This window comes from Calidris pugnax, unplaced genomic scaffold (genome assembly GCF_001431845.1).
Source record: "Calidris pugnax isolate Ruff unplaced genomic scaffold, ASM143184v1 scaffold102, whole genome shotgun sequence".
In the NCBI taxonomy this organism is placed as follows: Eukaryota; Metazoa; Chordata; class Aves; order Charadriiformes; family Scolopacidae; genus Calidris; species Calidris pugnax.
This window is the reverse complement of record NW_015090846.1, coordinates 4,580,657-4,598,795: the sequence shown is the minus strand read 5'-3', so window position 1 is coordinate 4,598,795 and position 18,139 is coordinate 4,580,657. Positions and strand designations below refer to the sequence as shown.

The window sequence follows — 18,139 nt, the reverse complement described above, 5'->3', positions numbered from 1 at the left end:
TGGGGGATTAGAGGGGGATCCTCGCTCCCCGTCCAGGCAGAGCCTGGCTCCGGCCGTGTCCCAGCCGGGCCCGGTGCGGCTCGGCGGGGGGGGGGGGGGGGGGGGGGGGGGGGGGGGGGGGCTGGCCCGTTTGCACAGGGAAACAATCCATTGTGCTCATAGCTTTATGTCACTTTTTTTTGTTTTGTTTTGTTCTTGCCACTTTTATCCTTTCCGTGTGTTAACAGAACGTAAATATGTATAAAATTTGAAGGAACTGAGCTAACAGTTAAAATACATCCTTGTGTATATGATTTTAATGAAGAAAATGATTACTGGCATTAGAACAGTATATAAGAAACTATCAGTTTGTACAGAACGAGCTCACACCTCACCACCTTGCCCCCCCTGTTAGTCCCCAAATCCCTGTAGGCTTTTCTGGGTGGTGTCGCCCGTGCCTGGGGGAGCTCTCCTCCCCCCCAGGAACTAACACTAGTGGAATCTCTCTCCCCTCTGCCCTGTGGTGTGTCCCCTCCCCGTGTGTGCAATCAGCTGTGTGCAAACCCCCTTCTCTTCCTGCGTTATTGGGCTTCATCACGGCCCCAGGCTGCTTCTCCTGCACATCTCAACGCTTTTATACCTGTGACTTCCCTTGGTGGGAGGCTGAACTGGACAGTGGGAAGGAGGCCTGTGCTCTCCAGGGATTTTTAACTACTCTTGTATTTTTAACTGGCTCCGGGTGAGGGTTTCTTTTAAGATTTGGGCTTTTCCATTGAGCCTTCGAGCCCATTTCTTGTGGGGTGACACTTGGCTGGAGAGTGGCTGCACCTGGGGGTGGTACTGGGTGATGTGGGGGTTTTACTGGGGTGTCACACTGGAGCGTGTGGCTCCTGGAAATGTCACCTGGGGTGTGAAAACAGAAGGGGGCAAGTGCTTAACTGTGATTGAGTGTCCAATTTTCGTCTTACGCAGTGTTTAAAATACAAAGTAGTCCTAAAATCCCTCTTTAGACACTAAAACTATCCAATGTTCAGACTTGTAAGTAACCCGTGGTACCAGAGTATTGTACAGTCAATGTTAAATACAAGCCAAAACTGGAATGTGCAGACAATAGGATTTGGGTAACTTGTGCACTGTCCCTTCGTTTTTGTCTGGTTAGTCCTTTTTTTTTTTAACTAATATTCTTAAGTAGATGGGTATGTTTGAAGATCTACAGCTACTGCATCCCGCTTACACCCAGGCTGCACCGCGGGGGGGTTGCCCAGGGACCAGGCCCTGCTGCTGCCGCGGGGTCACCCTCCTACGCCCGCAGCACGGCCAGGGCAGCGCCTCTTCTACCAGAGTCACTTACAGTTGGTCTTATTGTTTCTGTCACAGAAAGGATCTGTTCGGGCTGCTGTACTCCTCATTTGATGTAACAATGCTATTAATCTAAATATTTGTAAATAAAGTACCTGTATCTAGATAAACTGTGCGCGGCTCCTGTGCTTTGCTCTGGGGGGAGAGGCAGGGGTGTAACAGGGAAGGGCTCGGTCCCAAAAAAGCCACTGGAGCTGGGTGTTTATTCCCAGGGGAGTGTGACAAAGTGACACCTGGTGCTTGGAGAAGGTGGATGTTAATAATGGGGGTGAGAGGCTCTGACATCATTCTGGATCCTGCCCTGTGCAGGAGGGTAGAGAGGGCTGGGGAGAGCTGTGCTGCAGGACACAGCTCTGTGTGGCCACGGGGCCTTGTTCTGCTGCCTGAAGGCTTCCTGAAGTGGTTTTTCCACTACTAATTAAGAGGAAGGTGCTTTGGAACTTTGTTTATGAAACCATTAACCATAAACACAGACTCCAGAACAGGGATCCAGGGGTGAATGTGCTGCACAGGACTGTACAGCCTGGAGAACTGCTTTAAAAAAAACAACAAAGAGGCAAAACCCAGCCCTGGATGAAAGTAAGAATCTGTCACTGACATTTATTTTAAGGAAGTACACAAAATAATTGTATTTTGTCAACAGGAAATGGACATTGTCCTCGTTACAAAAGTGGAAACAGACAAATATCAACAAACACTTAAATAGAAGGAGTCGGTTTGGAAACATTTAAATTCACATTTAAAATAATTTTTTAAAAAACCCACAACTTATATACATAAAGCTCAGTTGCTTAATCGTACAAAAAGTTCACAGTGGAGCAGGCTCTGGGGCAAAGGCCTCTGGAGACAAGGCATGGAAAGTGGTGAGGTAGAGTCTCAGCATCAAGTGTGGGGACACCAGCCCTGGGAATGGTTTCACTGGAAAGGGGACAAGGTGGTCCCAGAACCCACCCCTGCCCCGGGCCACCACCTCCCTGAGCCCTGGGGACACACGTGACTCTGTCACAGCTGGGCTGAGGTCACATCTCACCTCTGAGCAATCCCTCCTGAGCAGGAACTGGGGGTCTGAGACGCCACCGCTGTCCCCAGGGCCCTGCTGGGGAGGTGTGTTGGTCTCCTCAGAGCAGCCTGGGGAAAGCAGGAAAACTGAGTAATTAATTAATGTCTTCAATTAACAGAGCCCTATTAATCTTTAAAAAACAAAAAGAAAAATCTGAATTTTAAAGAATGAATAGTAAGACAAAGTAAAAAAACCCAACCAAACCACATCCCTTTGAGGAAAGCGTAGCCTTTTCAAACAAGTGATGACCCATTGCATGACTCTGTGGTTCTAAGGCAGCTGCTGTCAGAGCAATGGGTGCACGGTGTGGTCACCCCCCTCCAGAGCCCCCTCCCCGCTGCTGAGGGGGGAGCAAGTAGCCACGAGACACTACCAGCCAGCTAAAACTTCAAAAAAGGAACAAACTCCAAATTCCTGTGCCGAGCGGAGCATTTACCTGTGGTTTTGTCCAATTCAGAGTTTCCTGAAGAGAGACCAGACTGGAGCTTTGGGTGAAAATCAGTGAATCTGAGGAAGTGCTGCTGACGAGGTCATCGAGCGCATCCAGCTGGCGCTGCAGGCTCTGCAGGGTGCCCTCCGTCTGCTGCCGCCCGCGGAACAGCACCTCCACCTGCTTGGACAGGCACTGCCGCAGCTCGGCCTGCACACACCAACCAGAGCGTCCCTTCAGCTCCAGCCAGGGGCATTTTCAAGATTATGTCTCAAAATTCCCCTGCCCAAGCCCCCAGGGGTGGGATGTTACGGGTCTCAGCGGATGGCAACAGGCCCAGGAATTAGTTTTAAGCAGTTCCCCCTCCCAAGTCAAACTAACTCTATTTAATGGCTTTATCTTGAACTGCTTCTGGAGAGAGCAAGGGGTGTGTTTTAACCAAAACTGGCATCACCCGGATGGGGAATGATCATGGGTGTTTCTGAGCTGGAATTTGTATGGAAATCGTGTGACATTACTCAAAAAATCCAATTAACTCTTAATTAAAAGTTATTCATCTTGCTAGAGCATGCAGGTGCTAGGCTTCCCTCTATGGCTCCCACCCAAAGGTGCTCTGCAGCCAGGCAGGATGGACAGAGAGGGATCCCCAGGGCCCGAGGGGATCCCCGTGTGACAGGAGCTGTCCCACCTTCAGCCGATCTTCCCGATGCTGCAGTTTTTCCCGGAGAGCCTCCCCCCGCCACTGCTCGTCCTTTGGGAGACAAAAGCACATTCAGCAAAGGAGCTAAAGGCACCAACCCCAGCACCAGCAGCAGCTGCTTTTGGGAAGCCTTTTACCATTAAGAAGACTTTAGAAAAATCCAACTTCTCTTCCAGCGAGAAGAGTCTTTTGTCAGCAGCAGCGAAGGGTCCCGTCTCCTCCAAGTGCCCAGCTTCACACTGCAGGCCATCCCCTGCTGCAGAACGTGCTTCCAGATCTTCCAATGGCTCCAGAGAAGATGGGCTGGATGTTTTAAACCCCGTCCTAATTTCATCTTCCACCTCCAGTTTGAGCAGCGTTGCTGCATTCTCCATTTCCCTTTGTCTCTTCTCCAGGTCGTGTGGAATTTTAACCTGCACCAAAGAACGGGCTCAGCCTCATGCTGCCACGTTACAAACACACCAGCCCACAGGGATTGCCCTGGGTAACTGAACAAGGCTTCTCCCCAAAATGTTTACAATTTGACTGTTGCAGCCAGAAATCACAAAACCTCTCAACAGAAACAGCCTGAACCCCAACATGAACTTTGCCTGTGAAGCCCCTCGGATGGTGACAGAGACACAACTTGTCAACTGAAACCTGTTCTCACTCTGGTCTTCCCTGCCTGCTTCCCAGCTGCCAACGACCTTCTCCTCCCAAGGACCCTGTTTTTAAAGGCCTTGGAAACATTTTATAAAGGATTCTGGGAAGGACTAGGCAAGTCAGACAACACAGAATCACCTTTCAGTTTAAAATGAGTATCAAGAGCAGAAAACGCTGGCCCAGGTTGGCACAAACAAGCTGGTAAGTGCCCACTGAGCAGCTTTGAATGTTGATAACATTTAGTCATTTGCATAAATCCTAACTCTGGTTATGCCAAGTGCCTGTTGCCAAACCAGCGTCGCGCTGTTACGGTCAGGTCTGACAGCCCCAGAGCTCCCCACGGCACCCACCAGCTGGAGCTGGTTTGTTCCTTTTTAAACTGGGATTAGTGACCTGCCCCCACCCTCCTGACCGTTAACAAAGCTGAACTGCTCCCAGATTTGGGAAAATCACATGGCAACGTTAAGTAGGGCTGTTTCTAAGTGGCCTGTTCGGAGTCACCGTGTGCTGCGTGTCCAGCAGCTGCTGCAGAGCCCTGGAAACAGCTGGTTTCAGGCTTTAGTTCCTACTCTCAGCATCTACCTCAGAAACGTGAATCAAGGGAACCCCCAGAACACAATTTCTTCAAGTTAAAAGGCCAAACCAGCAGGGAACAGGCGTTCCAGAGAGGGGCTCTGCACCACAATCTAGAAATACCAGAGTGTGGTTGCCTCAAGTTCTGTCTAGTCCTGAAGCTCATGCATTACTTTGTTCCTCCTACGATAAAAATGGGCGGTTTGTCATTTTACTATTTAAAAATAACCCAAATTCTCCCCTCAGCCAGGACTTACCTGAAGTTTTCTTTCAAGTTGCATCGTTTGCATTTTCATTGCTTCTTTCAGACTCGAGATTTGTTTTTCTGCTTTTTTCCTCTCCGACGCCATCCGATCCTGGAGCTGGTTTAGCTCAGACTTGGAGATTTCCAGTTCTTTTTGAAGAGACTGTATTTCTCTATTTTTTTGTTGTAATTGTAATTCTTTTTCTGAGACCTGAAGTTCTGCAATTAACATGTTTTTAAAACAACCCCGATTAGCAGAAATGGAGGCATCTTGGCACATTTCACAAACATTAGATATTTTTCAAACACATTTCTGTGCTGAGCAGCCGTTTGTAAAAACACCAACACAAGGTGAGGGGGGACAAAACACCAAGTTGGGTTTAGAATTTCAGTTCTTTGAACAAGTCAATTTAAGGATCGTGAGTCAATCCAGAGGCTGCGTTAGAAACGAAGCCTGATTAACAGAGATACCTGTTGGTTTCGTTAGACTGAGAACCCAGATGGAAACAATTTATTTGTGCATGGAATCTTACTGCTTTTTTGGACAGTTTCTTCAAGCGCTGCACATCGGGACCCCTCCTTTTCCAGCTTCCTGATGTTTTCTTCCACCAGCTTTAGTTTTGCCACCGCCTGCTCCAGTTTCTTTTGTTTATCTGTTAATTCCTTTTCCAATAGTATTTTCTGGTCTTTCACTTTAGCACTACATTCTTCTAGTTTTTTTCCTTCACGCTCTGAATTTTGCTTGAGATGATGAAGAATCTTGCAAAAAAAAAAAAAGAATAAAAAAATCACTTTAAGCTTTAACTAGAACCAACTCCATGAGAACAAACACCATCACCAAAGGACACTGTAGGGGTTAAAGCAGCGTAAGGTGGAAGGAACTGCAGGCTGTTACTCCCTACTGACATAAAAGTTCACTGGTTTTTCTTGCCCCCCATTTTCAGTCTAGCTCCCTCAAGTTTTTCTTTTGGTTAACACTTTGTTGAAACTGCTCAGCCAACAGAAATTAATTCTACTCCAGGAGTATATGATTAAGCCCTAATTTCCATGAACAGCTGATGGGCTTCGCACAGAAATACTGCAGAAGGAGAGAAGAGGAGCTCGTTACCGCTTCTTGTTTGGCCAGTTCCGTTTCCTTCTCTTCCATCTCTTTCTGGAGCTGCTGCAATTGGTTCTCCCTCTTTTTCTGTCTCTCTTGGCAATCCTTACGTTTCCTCACATACTGCAGGAGATCCTCCTTCAGGGCTGCCTGCTCTCTGAGCAACTCATCCTGACGCCTCGTATTATTTTTCAAATCCTGCGATATAATACATGAAATCAAGTGACTTAACCAGCAGGTGAGAGTAACAGCTCTCTGGGGGGAGAGCCTGCATGTGAAAGAACATCAACTGACCACCCCTTACAAAACAAAGGTGGCTGGTTTAAAGAGAAAGTCACCCAAGTCACACAAGAGGAACCACCAGATAAAAAGCTAGAAGATACTTTAAAAAAACAAAAAAAACCTACGAGCATCTTCTTCCTAGAAAACAATAAACCAGGGTGACTTTGGGTCTGTCTGGATTGTTTTCTAGAAAGAAGATTAACTCAAAACCAAACAAATCCACAGGAAAAACCCCAAACCCCCACCCAAACCAAAAGACACAAAAACAAACCCAAAAAGCCACACACTCCAGTGTGGTAATAACAACGTGAGGAGGAGAATCATCACAGCTGCTGCTTGAACAGAAAACCCAGAATAGAAACCCCCTTTGGTTGGGCACCTGCTGGGCTCCACCCAAACTCAGCAAGAACAAGCACATAATGGAGCTGTTGTTTATCAGCTGAGTCTGATTTTGGGTACCCAGATGAAATCCAGGTGACGGACCATCAGTCGTGGTGATAAATGACACCCCAACGACCTACTCACTACATGTAAATAAGGACGTATTTCACCAAAACTAACCTGTTCTACCAGTTGAAGCTGCTGCCTGGAGTCATTTAATTCTCCTTTCAGTGTTTCTAGTTCTTCCTTTTTTTCTAGAAAAATATTTGGTGGCAGATTTTCAATCAGCAATTTGAAATACCTATAAATTATCTTTTCATAAATGAAGAATAAACAATAGAAATGCATTTTCTAAAATTTCCATCTTTCCAACACGTTAAATACTTTCTGTCTGTAGATACTTGAGCATGTTGGATATTTAATAGCATACAGAAGTTACAGTGGGTCTTTTAACAAAATTTCTCTTAAAATATATTACAGTTTAAAACCAAAAGTTGATCTTTACCTTGAAGATCTTTCTGTACAACAATAATGTCTCCATTCAGTGATTTTTTTTGTTTGTTCAATAGAAGTACCTCCTGCTGCAGGTTTTTCACATCCAATTCCAGTTTTTCTACATTGGCCAATGCAGTTCTGCTGCTGTCTTCAACGGCAGTTAAGTTTCTGTAAAATATGAAGACACATTCTCAGTTTGTTGAAGGTACTTGGAAAGGCCTCTGAAAACCAGCTGCATTTCAGTAAAAGTTCTCTCAGCTCCAGGGGATGCTCCCGAGTAGCCACAAGAGCAAGACACTGTCCTGTTCCAAGGCTTCACACTTTGCTTTTCATAACGTTTCTGGTTGCATTGCCATGGTATAACAAATGCTGTTGCATTCATCAGCAACAGCACTGAGAATCTGCTCTAAGTCTGCTGTAGAGAGGCTTAAAATGAACCCCCCCCAGGATGTAAGAAACAGCATATTCTGTGTAATTGGGGACCTCAAAGTGATAGCGATATTTTTAATTATGATAAACAGCCATTAAAGGCACTTCCCATCACTTCTGATCTTTGCAGAAAAAAATATTCCCCCCACCTTCTGGTTTGTGACAGTTTCTTTTCAAGACTCTGACAGTCGTCTTCAAGCTTTTCCTTTTCTTTATGCAAAGACTCGATATTATTTTGCAAAGTGCGCATTTGAGAAACCAGATGTTCATTTTCCTGACGGTCTTTCTCGAGGAGCTGTTCCTGCCAATCTACTTCCCCTTGCTGACACTGAAGTAATCGCTGAATGTTCTCCAACTTTAACTTCTCCTACAAAAGAATGCATCGTGAACAACGCCTTTATACAGTTCAAGGAGTAGAGCAGGTTATTAACATCTTCAGCTGCAGCAGTTTAAAACCCTGGCTCACCGAGCTCACAGGCAGGCAGAGAGCCCTCCACCACCACTGCCTTCCAACGGGGGTACCTGCTGAAAGCACCCTTCATTTCAGAGTATTTATGGTGAATGTTATGATGAAAACGAGCACAGGGACTGGAAGAGAGGGGTGCAATTCTTTGTCCCATCATAGTTTAAAATCCCGTTATTTTAAGGGGCTTAAGCAGACTTTAAGACTTTTCTGCGATCATTCGACGCGTGGGGACTCCGTTACCCAGATCTCCACAGAAGCACCAAACACACAGAGAAGCTCTTCTCCCAGTTACTGCAATAGCTACAGAAGAAATACTTACTTCTAGAATTGCAGCCTGAATCTTTTCTAGCTCATTGACCTTTTGGTCATGCTGTAGCTTCAAACCTTGAAGTTCGTTATTTTCAAGCTCCACATTTTCCAGAACATGTTTCAGTTCTAGGTAAGATGAAAAAAAAAAATAAATCAAAGGTTATTACAAGCACATTAAATGCATTTTATTTCCAAAAAAAGGCATCAAGGAAAAATTAAGAGACACTATCCTGATTTCATCCCTGTAAAAACTCTTCACATTTCCAACTGCTGTGTCAGACACACCAGGTATTGCATCTCATGCTGTCCCTGGGCCTCCTGCTTTTCCCACTCCCCAGCAAGTGAGGCTGGGATGGAGTATCTGACTGATAAGTGATAAAAGAAACTATTTCAGAAGAAGTACACCAGCTGCAGACTGCTGCTGCTGCTACTTCCCACAACCCGACAGGATGTAACTGCTTAGAAGGAGATTCCTCCATTTTCCCACATCCCACTGTTTAATTCTCCTGCTGTGAACGTGGCACAAGCAGGTCATGTCTCCCAACCACCCAGTGCTCATGTGTGAGCTCAGCTCATCAGTCCCAACAGCACATTTGTTTGCATTTCTCTCCAGCATGAAAAACTCCTGCCCCAAGTAGAAAGCAGCAGGAAGCAGCGCCTCAGCTCAAGCAGAGGGGATCCTGTAGCTCTTTATGAACTACAAAAACTACAGGGAACTCTTTCTCTCCAGAAGGCTGCAGCGATGGACAACCAAGAGCTGAGTCCTTCCAATCCACACAAAGCACTACCCAGCAAAGCCAGGGACACACCTATCTTATGCCTGGTAATTTGCCCAAGTATTCCTTGAAGATTTTCTTCCTCTTTCCCAATATCCTTCTTTATGAGCAAAAGCTGTGCTCTCTTCTCGTTAATCTGGACATCCAGTTCTTTCCTCTCAACGTTAAGCTCTTCCAGAAGTAGTTTTATTTCCTGTGGAAATGTATCAGTGTTACAAGGAATGCCGTTATTTGCCATATTAAATAAAGTTTTCCTTTAAATAGAAGTTCTAAATATTTATAAAATTAAAGTCTGTCACCAGTATTCTGGTTAATGTAATTCCAGAGTTTGTAGTTATAGTTAATGGTGTAAACAAGCAAAAAATAGGAAGTACTTGTATTAGTGTCTTGCTTGTGGACACTTAAAGTAGTAATCTTGAAAAGATTTTGCTCTACAAGTTGAGAACCCCATCATTCACATCAACAATAGGTAGGCCTTAAAACAGGAAGTCAGATGGGAAGTCCCTACATATAATTAACCTTGGTTTTTATTTTGATTTTTTACTTCAGAAAGCAAAGCAACCCAGAATCTTTCTAAGTCAGTGGGGATGGAGACAGACATGACTCAACACCAGCTCTGTTGGGTTTTACACACACTGATCAGGCCAGTTTGCTTTAGAAGCTGCTTGTCTCAGCAGCAGTGAATCATGCACAGACTTCCATTTCGTATCATTTAGTTGTCGAGGGACCAATTCTGTAGGTATTACTGGAACTAGGCAGTTCCACTTTTTGTGCTTCTGGACCAAGCCCTTGGCCACACAAAACTGTAAACTTGCTTGTTCTATTTTTCAGTGGGTTTGGGGAGGTTCTAGAAAGCAAAACCGATTTTGTGGAAACCTTACGGGATGTTTTTGTGCTGTTCTTCAGATGGAATGAACTGAAAACTTATTTGGAAAACTTACTCTTATTTGGCGTAGTTTTTCATTCGCTTCAGTCTCTCCATCTCGAAGAGCTTCTTTGAGATCACCTTTCTTTTGAGAAATACAGTCTTGAAGGACACGGAGCTCTTCTTTTTTTTGATTTAACTGTTGCTCCAGAAACAAGAGCTCCTGTTGCTGAGCAGTCATCTACAAGGGAGAAGTTTAACAGAAGAAGCACCTGAAGGCTTTTATTCTTGTGGCTCCACACATGCACAAGCAGCAGCAACACAGCACCCTGTCCCCTGCCAGAGAGTTATTTGAATTGTGTAACACAAGGATCCCATCAGAGCAATGAGTTTTGGTTGTTAAACCTGTACAATACAGCCCGTACTGAAGACTAAGTTGTGATCTGACAGGGCAGCCCTGTTCCTCAGAGATAAGTGACTCATTCTGAAATGCAGGAAGAATTGTCATAGGGAATGCAGTAACATCTATTATAGGGAAACACCAGCAAGACTGGGATCATTTTATGAGGCAAAACAAGGGGAATTTGAATTAATTAAGAATTAAATTCTTCAGACAAGGCAGTTCAGAACTTTAGACTGCTCTCAGCTTTCAGTTACCCCAAAACCAACAAAACTGAGTTAGTAAGATAAGCCTTACCTGATCTTTTAGCCTTTCCAGTTCAGTTTTCTTGCCTTGAAGAAGGTTTTCTGCTTCTCTAAGGATCTGGAGGTGATGTTCCTCATTACCTTCTGCAAGTTTAATATCTCCTTGAAGCTTCTGAAGACTGACAGGGTAGATAAAAATGGGACTCAAGAAATGAGAATACCTTGGGCAGTAAAACTTAACGGAGGAAAGCATCTTTATTTTATCTACTACAGTTTACAGTGAATTAAGAACACTTACCTTTCAGTTAGCATTTCTATCTTGTGGTTTAACGACTGGAACTCGGAGTCTCTTGCATCCACCATTTTGTTGATTTCCTTCAAAATACTTTCTTGTTCCCTCTTACGCTGTTCTAAATCTCTTGTTTCTGCCTGTAATAACCTAAAGAAGCATTTATGCCTTAATTATTAACATTGTAACAGCTATCCCTCGCCAAAAGAGCCTTGTTCTGCTCCTCATCCCCATTTGATGAGGGTTCATAAGAGCAGGGTACCTTAATTGCTGATCAGCTCTCACAAGTTTCACGGCCATTTCCTGAGCCCTTCGCTCCAGCTCCTTTGCCTCGGTTTCGGTGTGTGCCAAGTGCTGCTTGGCCTGATTGTACTCCTGAATAGTGTCTTTAGTCTGGAGCAAAAATTGACAATTACTGAGACAACGCATTCCCATCTTATGCTTTCCACATCCATAACCTGCAGGTTGTCTGAAGATGACCTCCTCCTGGCCTGAATATTCCACCTGAGCTTTCTCCCTTTGTATACCATGTAGTAGGAGCTCTTCTCCTCTCTTATCCAGAGCAGAAAAGCTGCCTCCTCTTTAGCAAGGACTGAAACATTTTCTTTTAGCACAGGTTATCCCACAACTCGTTTTCAAATAGAAACATTTTAAGAGGCTGCAGGTTATCCAAGTGAAAATAAACTACTCAGACAAAATTCTCTGCTTAAAATAATCTTAATGTACAAATCCTTCTGCACTGAAAGACTTATGGCTTTACTTACCTTCCCCCGTGTGCTCTCAAGTTCCACTTCAGCCTCCGCAAGCAGCCGATCTGCCTCTCTGAGCTCCGCGCGCCGTTTCAGGAGAGTCTTCTCTATACACTCAATTTCATCTGTGATACCTTCATGATGTTTAAGAGACTTTTCTAACTGCATTTCTGCAACGAGGTGGTCAGTATATCCCTCAATAAAGTCCCTGAAAGGTCAGGAAGAAAGACATGGAATTAAAATACAAAACGCCAGAGGCCCCGAGCATCCTGAAGTTCTACTCTATTACACACGCTGTACAGACAAGAACATTAATTGTAAATGAGTCAAAATTGACTGTTAATGGAAAAAAAATGTAGGTATTTCCATATGCTTACTGTAAATGCATTCTAGTGCAAAATTCTTACCTGTGTTTGTTGTGTTTTTGAGCTGCTTTTCGTAGTTCTGCTACTTCATGCTCCAACTCTTCTCTTTCATGCAGAAGTTCTTCAATGTTTTGATGCAATTTTCCCACTTCTTTTTTGTATTTATGCTCAGCTGCCTCTGACCATTTATCTTTGTATTTCCGAGACTTTAAATAATACACTGTGTCTTCTAGCCTTGAGACTTCACTCTCCTGAGTACAGCAAACAGAACAACACAATCAAGACCTATTTTCTGTTTCAGTCCTCCTGAGACACAGGAGCAGCTACAGAGAGCAAAGACTGGGCTATCAGCACTGAAGATAGAGCACTCTTATCAGCAAGCTCTTGCAGATCCAGAATGTTCCTAGCAGAGATTATTTAAAAAATAACAAAAAAAACCCCTGGACTGATCTAATCTGTGAAAATGAGGTTATGGCTTTTGCATTTATGGATTTTTTTGGAGAACGTATGTTAAAAGATGCTCCTAATGCATTCCTAAGTCATGGTTAAACCTGCAGGTTACAGCCCTCTCTCTTACCAAACTGTGATGCTCAGGCACATTGCAGTGAAGGACCCCAAGAGGAACGAGCGGGACAGTGAAGTTTGGAGGGAGAGGGCCATAAACAAGCGGGGCTCCCACAGGAGGGGGGCCATAGATGACAGAGCCAGGAGCAATGGAGTCCCCACTCGCTGAGGCAGGAGGAGGCCCATAGATGACAGTCCCCTGAGGCACAGGGGCGCCGTCCGGAAGCACCGTGTAAATAACTGTGCCAGGTGGGGGTACAAAAGGAGGGTCCCTGGGAACACGAGTTTCTTCATTTCCTTCGCTGTCTTCTTTCGTTCTGCTGTCTTTACCAAAAGAAAGAAAGAAAAATAAAGTTAATTTTCATCACTTCTACTGAAAAATATTCTTCAAATGCACATTTTAAAATAACACGCATGCTATGTAATGTGCGAAAATCTAATAACCATTCAACAGTAATAAACATTTATAATTCATTCATGCACATCAAAATAAATTCACTATGAACTCCAAGCAAGTCCATCTTTAGGATGCTCCTGAACATTCTGAGACCGTAAGACTGACTCACCTTTACCAGCATTTGTTTCATACAACCTATTTCTGACTGGTGAATAAACCCAACGTCCTCCTGGAGTGGGCAAGTCTTCCCTCCTGCACTGCTTGTCCTCAGCCCCACCTTTTCTGGGGGGAAATGTGCCAGAACATCGTAAACAAACTCCAGAATCCTTCGTGCTAAGGGAAGCAGGAGTTGAAGCCTAAAGAACAAGAATACATGTTAACCTAGAAATAAAAAATCATGTAAAATATTTCTCTTAAAATTCAGACAAACACTGTTTTACAAGAGATGTTTGTCTGTAATGTCCCCTTTTAAACCTTCACCTAATGAATTTACAGAACTGCATTTTGAACAGTTGCCTACAAGTAGATTCCTATTACTACACAGTAACAAGCTTTATTGGGGAACATTTGTCCACGTGTTCTTTCAGTATTTCTCTTATGCACCAGTCAATATTTCAATTTAAGATCCTCCCAGACCTAGCAAGTTTATAATGGACTTTCCCATATCAAATTGCTTTCCACATAATGGGATTTTTATTTCTGACCTGTGATGATGGCATGTAATACCAGTATCCCCTTCTTCTCAGTGGATCTGCTATGCTGGTGATGTAATCGTTCTGGTGTGAAAGCACATTTCTGAGCGCTGCAATTTCATCTTGTAAGTTGTCAATTTCCTCTTTGTTGCCTGTAAATTAATCAGTTTTATAGGCTTAAGGTGAATAATAGTCATAAGTACTGCATTCAGCTTTAATTAAACTAACAGTTTAAAGCTATTCCCTCGTTATCCAGTTAATGTGAAGGGAAGACCTACACGCTTCACATAACTGCACTCTGTCTTGCTGTTTGCTTCACATACACAGATACAGAGAATGCACTGAAGCACAGTGATTTAAGGACTGACTGTATCCTGTATAGAACTGTAGAGGAAAGTATCCTGAACAGTTTATTCTCCTGGAATAAAATTCCAGAATCTGAACAGCTTCTCAGATCAAACAGCGAGAAATATGGATAAGAAAGTGAAGTCTTCTGCATCCATGCTTATTTGCATGAAATGGAGAGAACAGAGAGCTCACCTGTCCCGATGTTATCCAACAACCATCTTAAACGGTCAATTTCTGCTTTTTGTTGCTCCATCATTTCTTTTAATTTATCGATTTCAAACTTCTGAGAGCTTGATGCAACCGCCTTCTCACCAGCTTTCTCCATTTCATGCTGAAACTATTTAAAATGTAAGTTTAAATCAAAGCAAAGCACTTCAGTATATATATACTGTGCTTCCACTTTTTCAAACATGCCCATCCGTCCCTACAAAAACGCTCATTCAACCACATGTACCAATTTGAAGGAACAAAATAGTTCTTCCCATCCGTCCCCTCATATGGCCCCTTACAGACACAGCCTCCTAAAGGCATTTAAGGTGGTAGTTTTCCTTAGAAGTCAGCTATTCTAGTCAGTGAGGTTTTAATTCTGTTCTTTAGCATATGTGAGGGGAGGGAAGAGCATTGTGATTAGGAAAAGCATGAGGGAAAAGGGTGGGGCAGACAACTTTAAATATGGCATTTTCAGAAACTCATTGAGCCAAAACATCCAAGTATTTTATCCTCCTCATATAATATAGAGCAAACAGATCTGCAACCTACTTGTTCTTCCTTCTCTCTGAGGAGCTGTTGTAAGAATTCTATTTCTGCTTCTGCTCGGGCAAGATCCTGAGCTGCACGAGCTGCCTCAGCACAGAACTCTTCGGCTTCCTCAATCTCCTAAAATTGAAATTTTAGTTTGAGCTGTAGTTCGCAAGAATCCTTCACAAGCAGGCAGATGTCTCCTGTGGCTTTGTGAAAAAGCTGACTAATAAGATGCATCAGCACTTGCCTGTTCTGGAATTCCAGAAACTGGCAAACTCTATGTAAAATAGCGTTTCTCGTTTAACTTTACAGTGTTTCCACAGAGGAGATGTTAATATTTGGCCAAAAATGGTTCCCGGTTTTAAAAACTTGAAGTGAAAGAACAAGCTTCCATAGTCTCTTCTTTTGCTTTTCTATCTTATGGAACAATGTATTGTTTGACTTTCAGTTAAGAAGAGATTAAACTTGCCTCTTCCTCACCTTCTAACACACAGCAAGGCAGCCAAATTTGGCCTGTCCATACCCAAATTTACTCAGCTCCTCATCTACTACATTTCAAGATGAGACTGTGTCTGAAGCAAAAGCTCCTGCACAGCAGGACAATTCAGAATAAAGCTTTGAATCTGAATTTAAAAGACATCACCAGGATTGTTCCCATTATGCTGGCGTTAGAAAGCACTAATTATATACAAGTAATTACCAACGTTGATTTACCTCAGCTCGCTCCTGATTAATTCTGAGAACAGTCCCATGAAGAGCCTTCAGCTGATTTTTAGCAATGGAGAGCTCTGTGGCTGCCAGTTTATCTGAAGTGATGATTGCTCTCTTTAATTCCTTCAGTTCTTTATCTAGACTGACAAACTGCATCTGTGCCCTGGCGTCTTCTATTTTTTTCTGAAACCAGGAAAACAATAGGTTTTATAAGTTTTAAGTAAAGAGCACCACAAAAGAAAGGCTTTCTGTTGATATGTCTCTTTTTTTTGCCCACAGATATTCCCTTTTGTATTCAATACATAAAAGTAATAGAAAAAAACAAAACTAAAGCAAGGACAACCAATAAAATTTAAGGGGAAAAAAAGACATTATATTTAACCTCTGCATTCCTTTCTGTATTTGATCTATCTTAGCAAAATAATTCATAAGTTTTTGAATCTTCTTTTCGGAAGAAAATACAATCTGTGGAATTATTATTACTCATTCCTACCCTTTTCTCTAAATCTTCCAGTTGAGCAAGAATAGTTTCTTTCTCTTCATCTGCCTCCTGGAGCTGTTGATCAGCAAGACCCTGAATTTCTTCCATGCTCTTTATTTTTTCATGTAAATGTTGAATTTCATTCTCTAACTGATGGACCTTATTCTTATTCTGCCTGTTTTCAGCTTTTACCTATGAGTGAAATAAATTAGAATGAGTAGCCAGAAATACACTTTTTTTAATAACTAAAAGCAACCCTATTTTAATGATTTAAAGAAACAACTTTTTGGGAAGTGCAGTTACCAGCATACCAGAAGGGAAAGGAAAAAGAACTGCTTTGCCACTGTAACTATTACATTGTAAAAGTGCCCGAGTTATTTTGGTAGTGGTATGTATAGTGATTTTTCAAGGTGATGACTAGCTATATTATATGTGCCTATAACTAAACTCTTTGCTGCCTCTGAGACATATCATTGAGTGTAAATTCTAATTCACCAAATAATCAGGAAAAAAATCATAAAGACTATTAATAAAAATAAATAAAATTCAGATTCTACTGTTACATGAACACCAAAAGGAGGTGTCTCCTCCTCATCATACAGCTAAAATTTGCTTTGAGATTGCTTGGGGAAATTTTAATGTACATTAAACCCTTCTCCTCTAAGCAGCATTTTTGCAAGCTTTATATAATAACAGCCAACAAAAGGCTGCAAAAGAGCAGTGTCCTGTCAAATATCCGATATAACACTTACCCAAAAAAAGCAAAAATGGCTGATGTATTTCACTACTTTAACCAGAATTTCACAGTACACACAGTGTAAAAGTGGTCATTTGTTTTCCCCCTTCAAAGCTTTTCCCAGCTTATAGTTTCTTTATAACAAAAAGTACTACACAATGCACATTTATGCACAATAGGAAAATGGTTTGTGTTCCTGTTCTAACCACGAGTAACAGCACCTGCTCTGACACAAGTTGTCAATGTGGTTCTGACAAGCAAATGCATTCAATTTGTTTACCTTTGGAAAAATTATACCTCTCTGAAAGATGGAGGGTAGCAAAGCTACATCCAGAGTTACACTTTTCAGACTACACTGAAATTGTCTTATTCTTGTTTTTGTTGTTTTGATACGTGCCTGTCTATATTTCTCCTGTACTTCTTCCAGTTTTTCCTGCTGGGATCCCATTTCTTCCTGCAATTGTCTCTCTCTAGCCCATGCTTTCTCTTTTTCCCTCTGAGCATCAGCAAGGATGTCATTAAATTCTTTCTGCAGATTTGCAAGGCTTTTCCCTAAAACATCAGCTGAATTCTGATATCTGAAAGAGAAACAAGCCAGGTTCCAAGACAGAAAATTAGCAATTTTAAATTGTGATACCAGATACGGAAATAATAAAGCCTAATAAAATAGTGCAAGTTTAAGACATGCAAAGCAAATGAACCCAGGTGCAGCACTGAACACGTTACACTGCACAGACCAACCTCCACCCTGGCTCTATTTATCCCATTCTGTCTGTGTTTGTTACTGTTCTTTGTTGCTGGGGACAAAGTGGGAAAAAGTTTAGCCTCTCCCTTGCAGTGGAATCCAAAAGGACTGCATATTTCCTTCAGCAATACAACTACTGAGCTCAGATAATGTTCTTTTAACAACCACTGGGTGCTGAAGTTCATGTTTGAACTGCCCCGAGGGGGACTCGGGAGGATGGAGCACACGGACCCTGCTGCTCTCAGGTACTCACCAATGTCACACCCACAAATCTAACACTGTTTGGACTTTTATTTTACTCACTTAATCTCTCCAACTCCCGTTTGAAGCTTTTGCTTGAGTTCATTTATACGAGCTAAAACTTCCTCAGGATGAATTAAGTTACCAACTGCATGGTTTAGCTGATTCTGAAGATCTTTAAGCTGTTGTTTCAGGAGATTATTGTCCCCCTAGAAAAAAAAACACCAAACCACCCACACAACCATAAGCAAACGAATTAAGATTTATATAACAATTTATCAATCCCTCTGCAATATAACTGAGCAGCTCTATAATTATTTCAAAGCTCAACCTAAATATCTAAAATA

General features: G+C 42.7%; 1 protein-coding gene across 1 annotated transcript in view; it reads right to left on the bottom strand.

The window, feature by feature from the left end:
• Positions 1–1,912: 1,912 nt before the first annotated feature.
• The window catches only part of CNTRL (centriolin), a 30,440-nt gene continuing 14,213 nt past the window's right edge, over positions 1,913–18,139 (bottom strand). The window contains exons 16-42 of the mRNA XM_014943063.1: positions 17,856–18,001; positions 17,205–17,385; positions 16,084–16,263; positions 15,594–15,773; positions 14,898–15,014; positions 14,331–14,475; positions 13,803–13,942; positions 13,268–13,454; positions 12,715–13,025; positions 12,180–12,388; positions 11,788–11,980; positions 11,286–11,416; positions 11,033–11,173; positions 10,787–10,913; positions 10,166–10,330; positions 9,258–9,417; positions 8,459–8,574; positions 7,823–8,040; positions 7,255–7,412; positions 6,930–7,003; positions 6,096–6,284; positions 5,521–5,746; positions 5,001–5,206; positions 3,666–3,941; positions 3,517–3,579; positions 2,835–3,038; positions 1,913–2,466 (exon numbers count right to left, since the gene is read on the bottom strand). Coding sequence (XP_014798549.1) covers positions 2,365–2,466; positions 2,835–3,038; positions 3,517–3,579; positions 3,666–3,941; positions 5,001–5,206; positions 5,521–5,746; positions 6,096–6,284; positions 6,930–7,003; positions 7,255–7,412; positions 7,823–8,040; positions 8,459–8,574; positions 9,258–9,417; positions 10,166–10,330; positions 10,787–10,913; positions 11,033–11,173; positions 11,286–11,416; positions 11,788–11,980; positions 12,180–12,388; positions 12,715–13,025; positions 13,268–13,454; positions 13,803–13,942; positions 14,331–14,475; positions 14,898–15,014; positions 15,594–15,773; positions 16,084–16,263; positions 17,205–17,385; positions 17,856–18,001 — 4,545 coding nt within the window. The 3' untranslated portion in view covers positions 1,913–2,364. The remainder of the gene's footprint in view (positions 2,467–2,834; positions 3,039–3,516; positions 3,580–3,665; positions 3,942–5,000; positions 5,207–5,520; positions 5,747–6,095; positions 6,285–6,929; positions 7,004–7,254; positions 7,413–7,822; positions 8,041–8,458; positions 8,575–9,257; positions 9,418–10,165; positions 10,331–10,786; positions 10,914–11,032; positions 11,174–11,285; positions 11,417–11,787; positions 11,981–12,179; positions 12,389–12,714; positions 13,026–13,267; positions 13,455–13,802; positions 13,943–14,330; positions 14,476–14,897; positions 15,015–15,593; positions 15,774–16,083; positions 16,264–17,204; positions 17,386–17,855; positions 18,002–18,139) is intronic.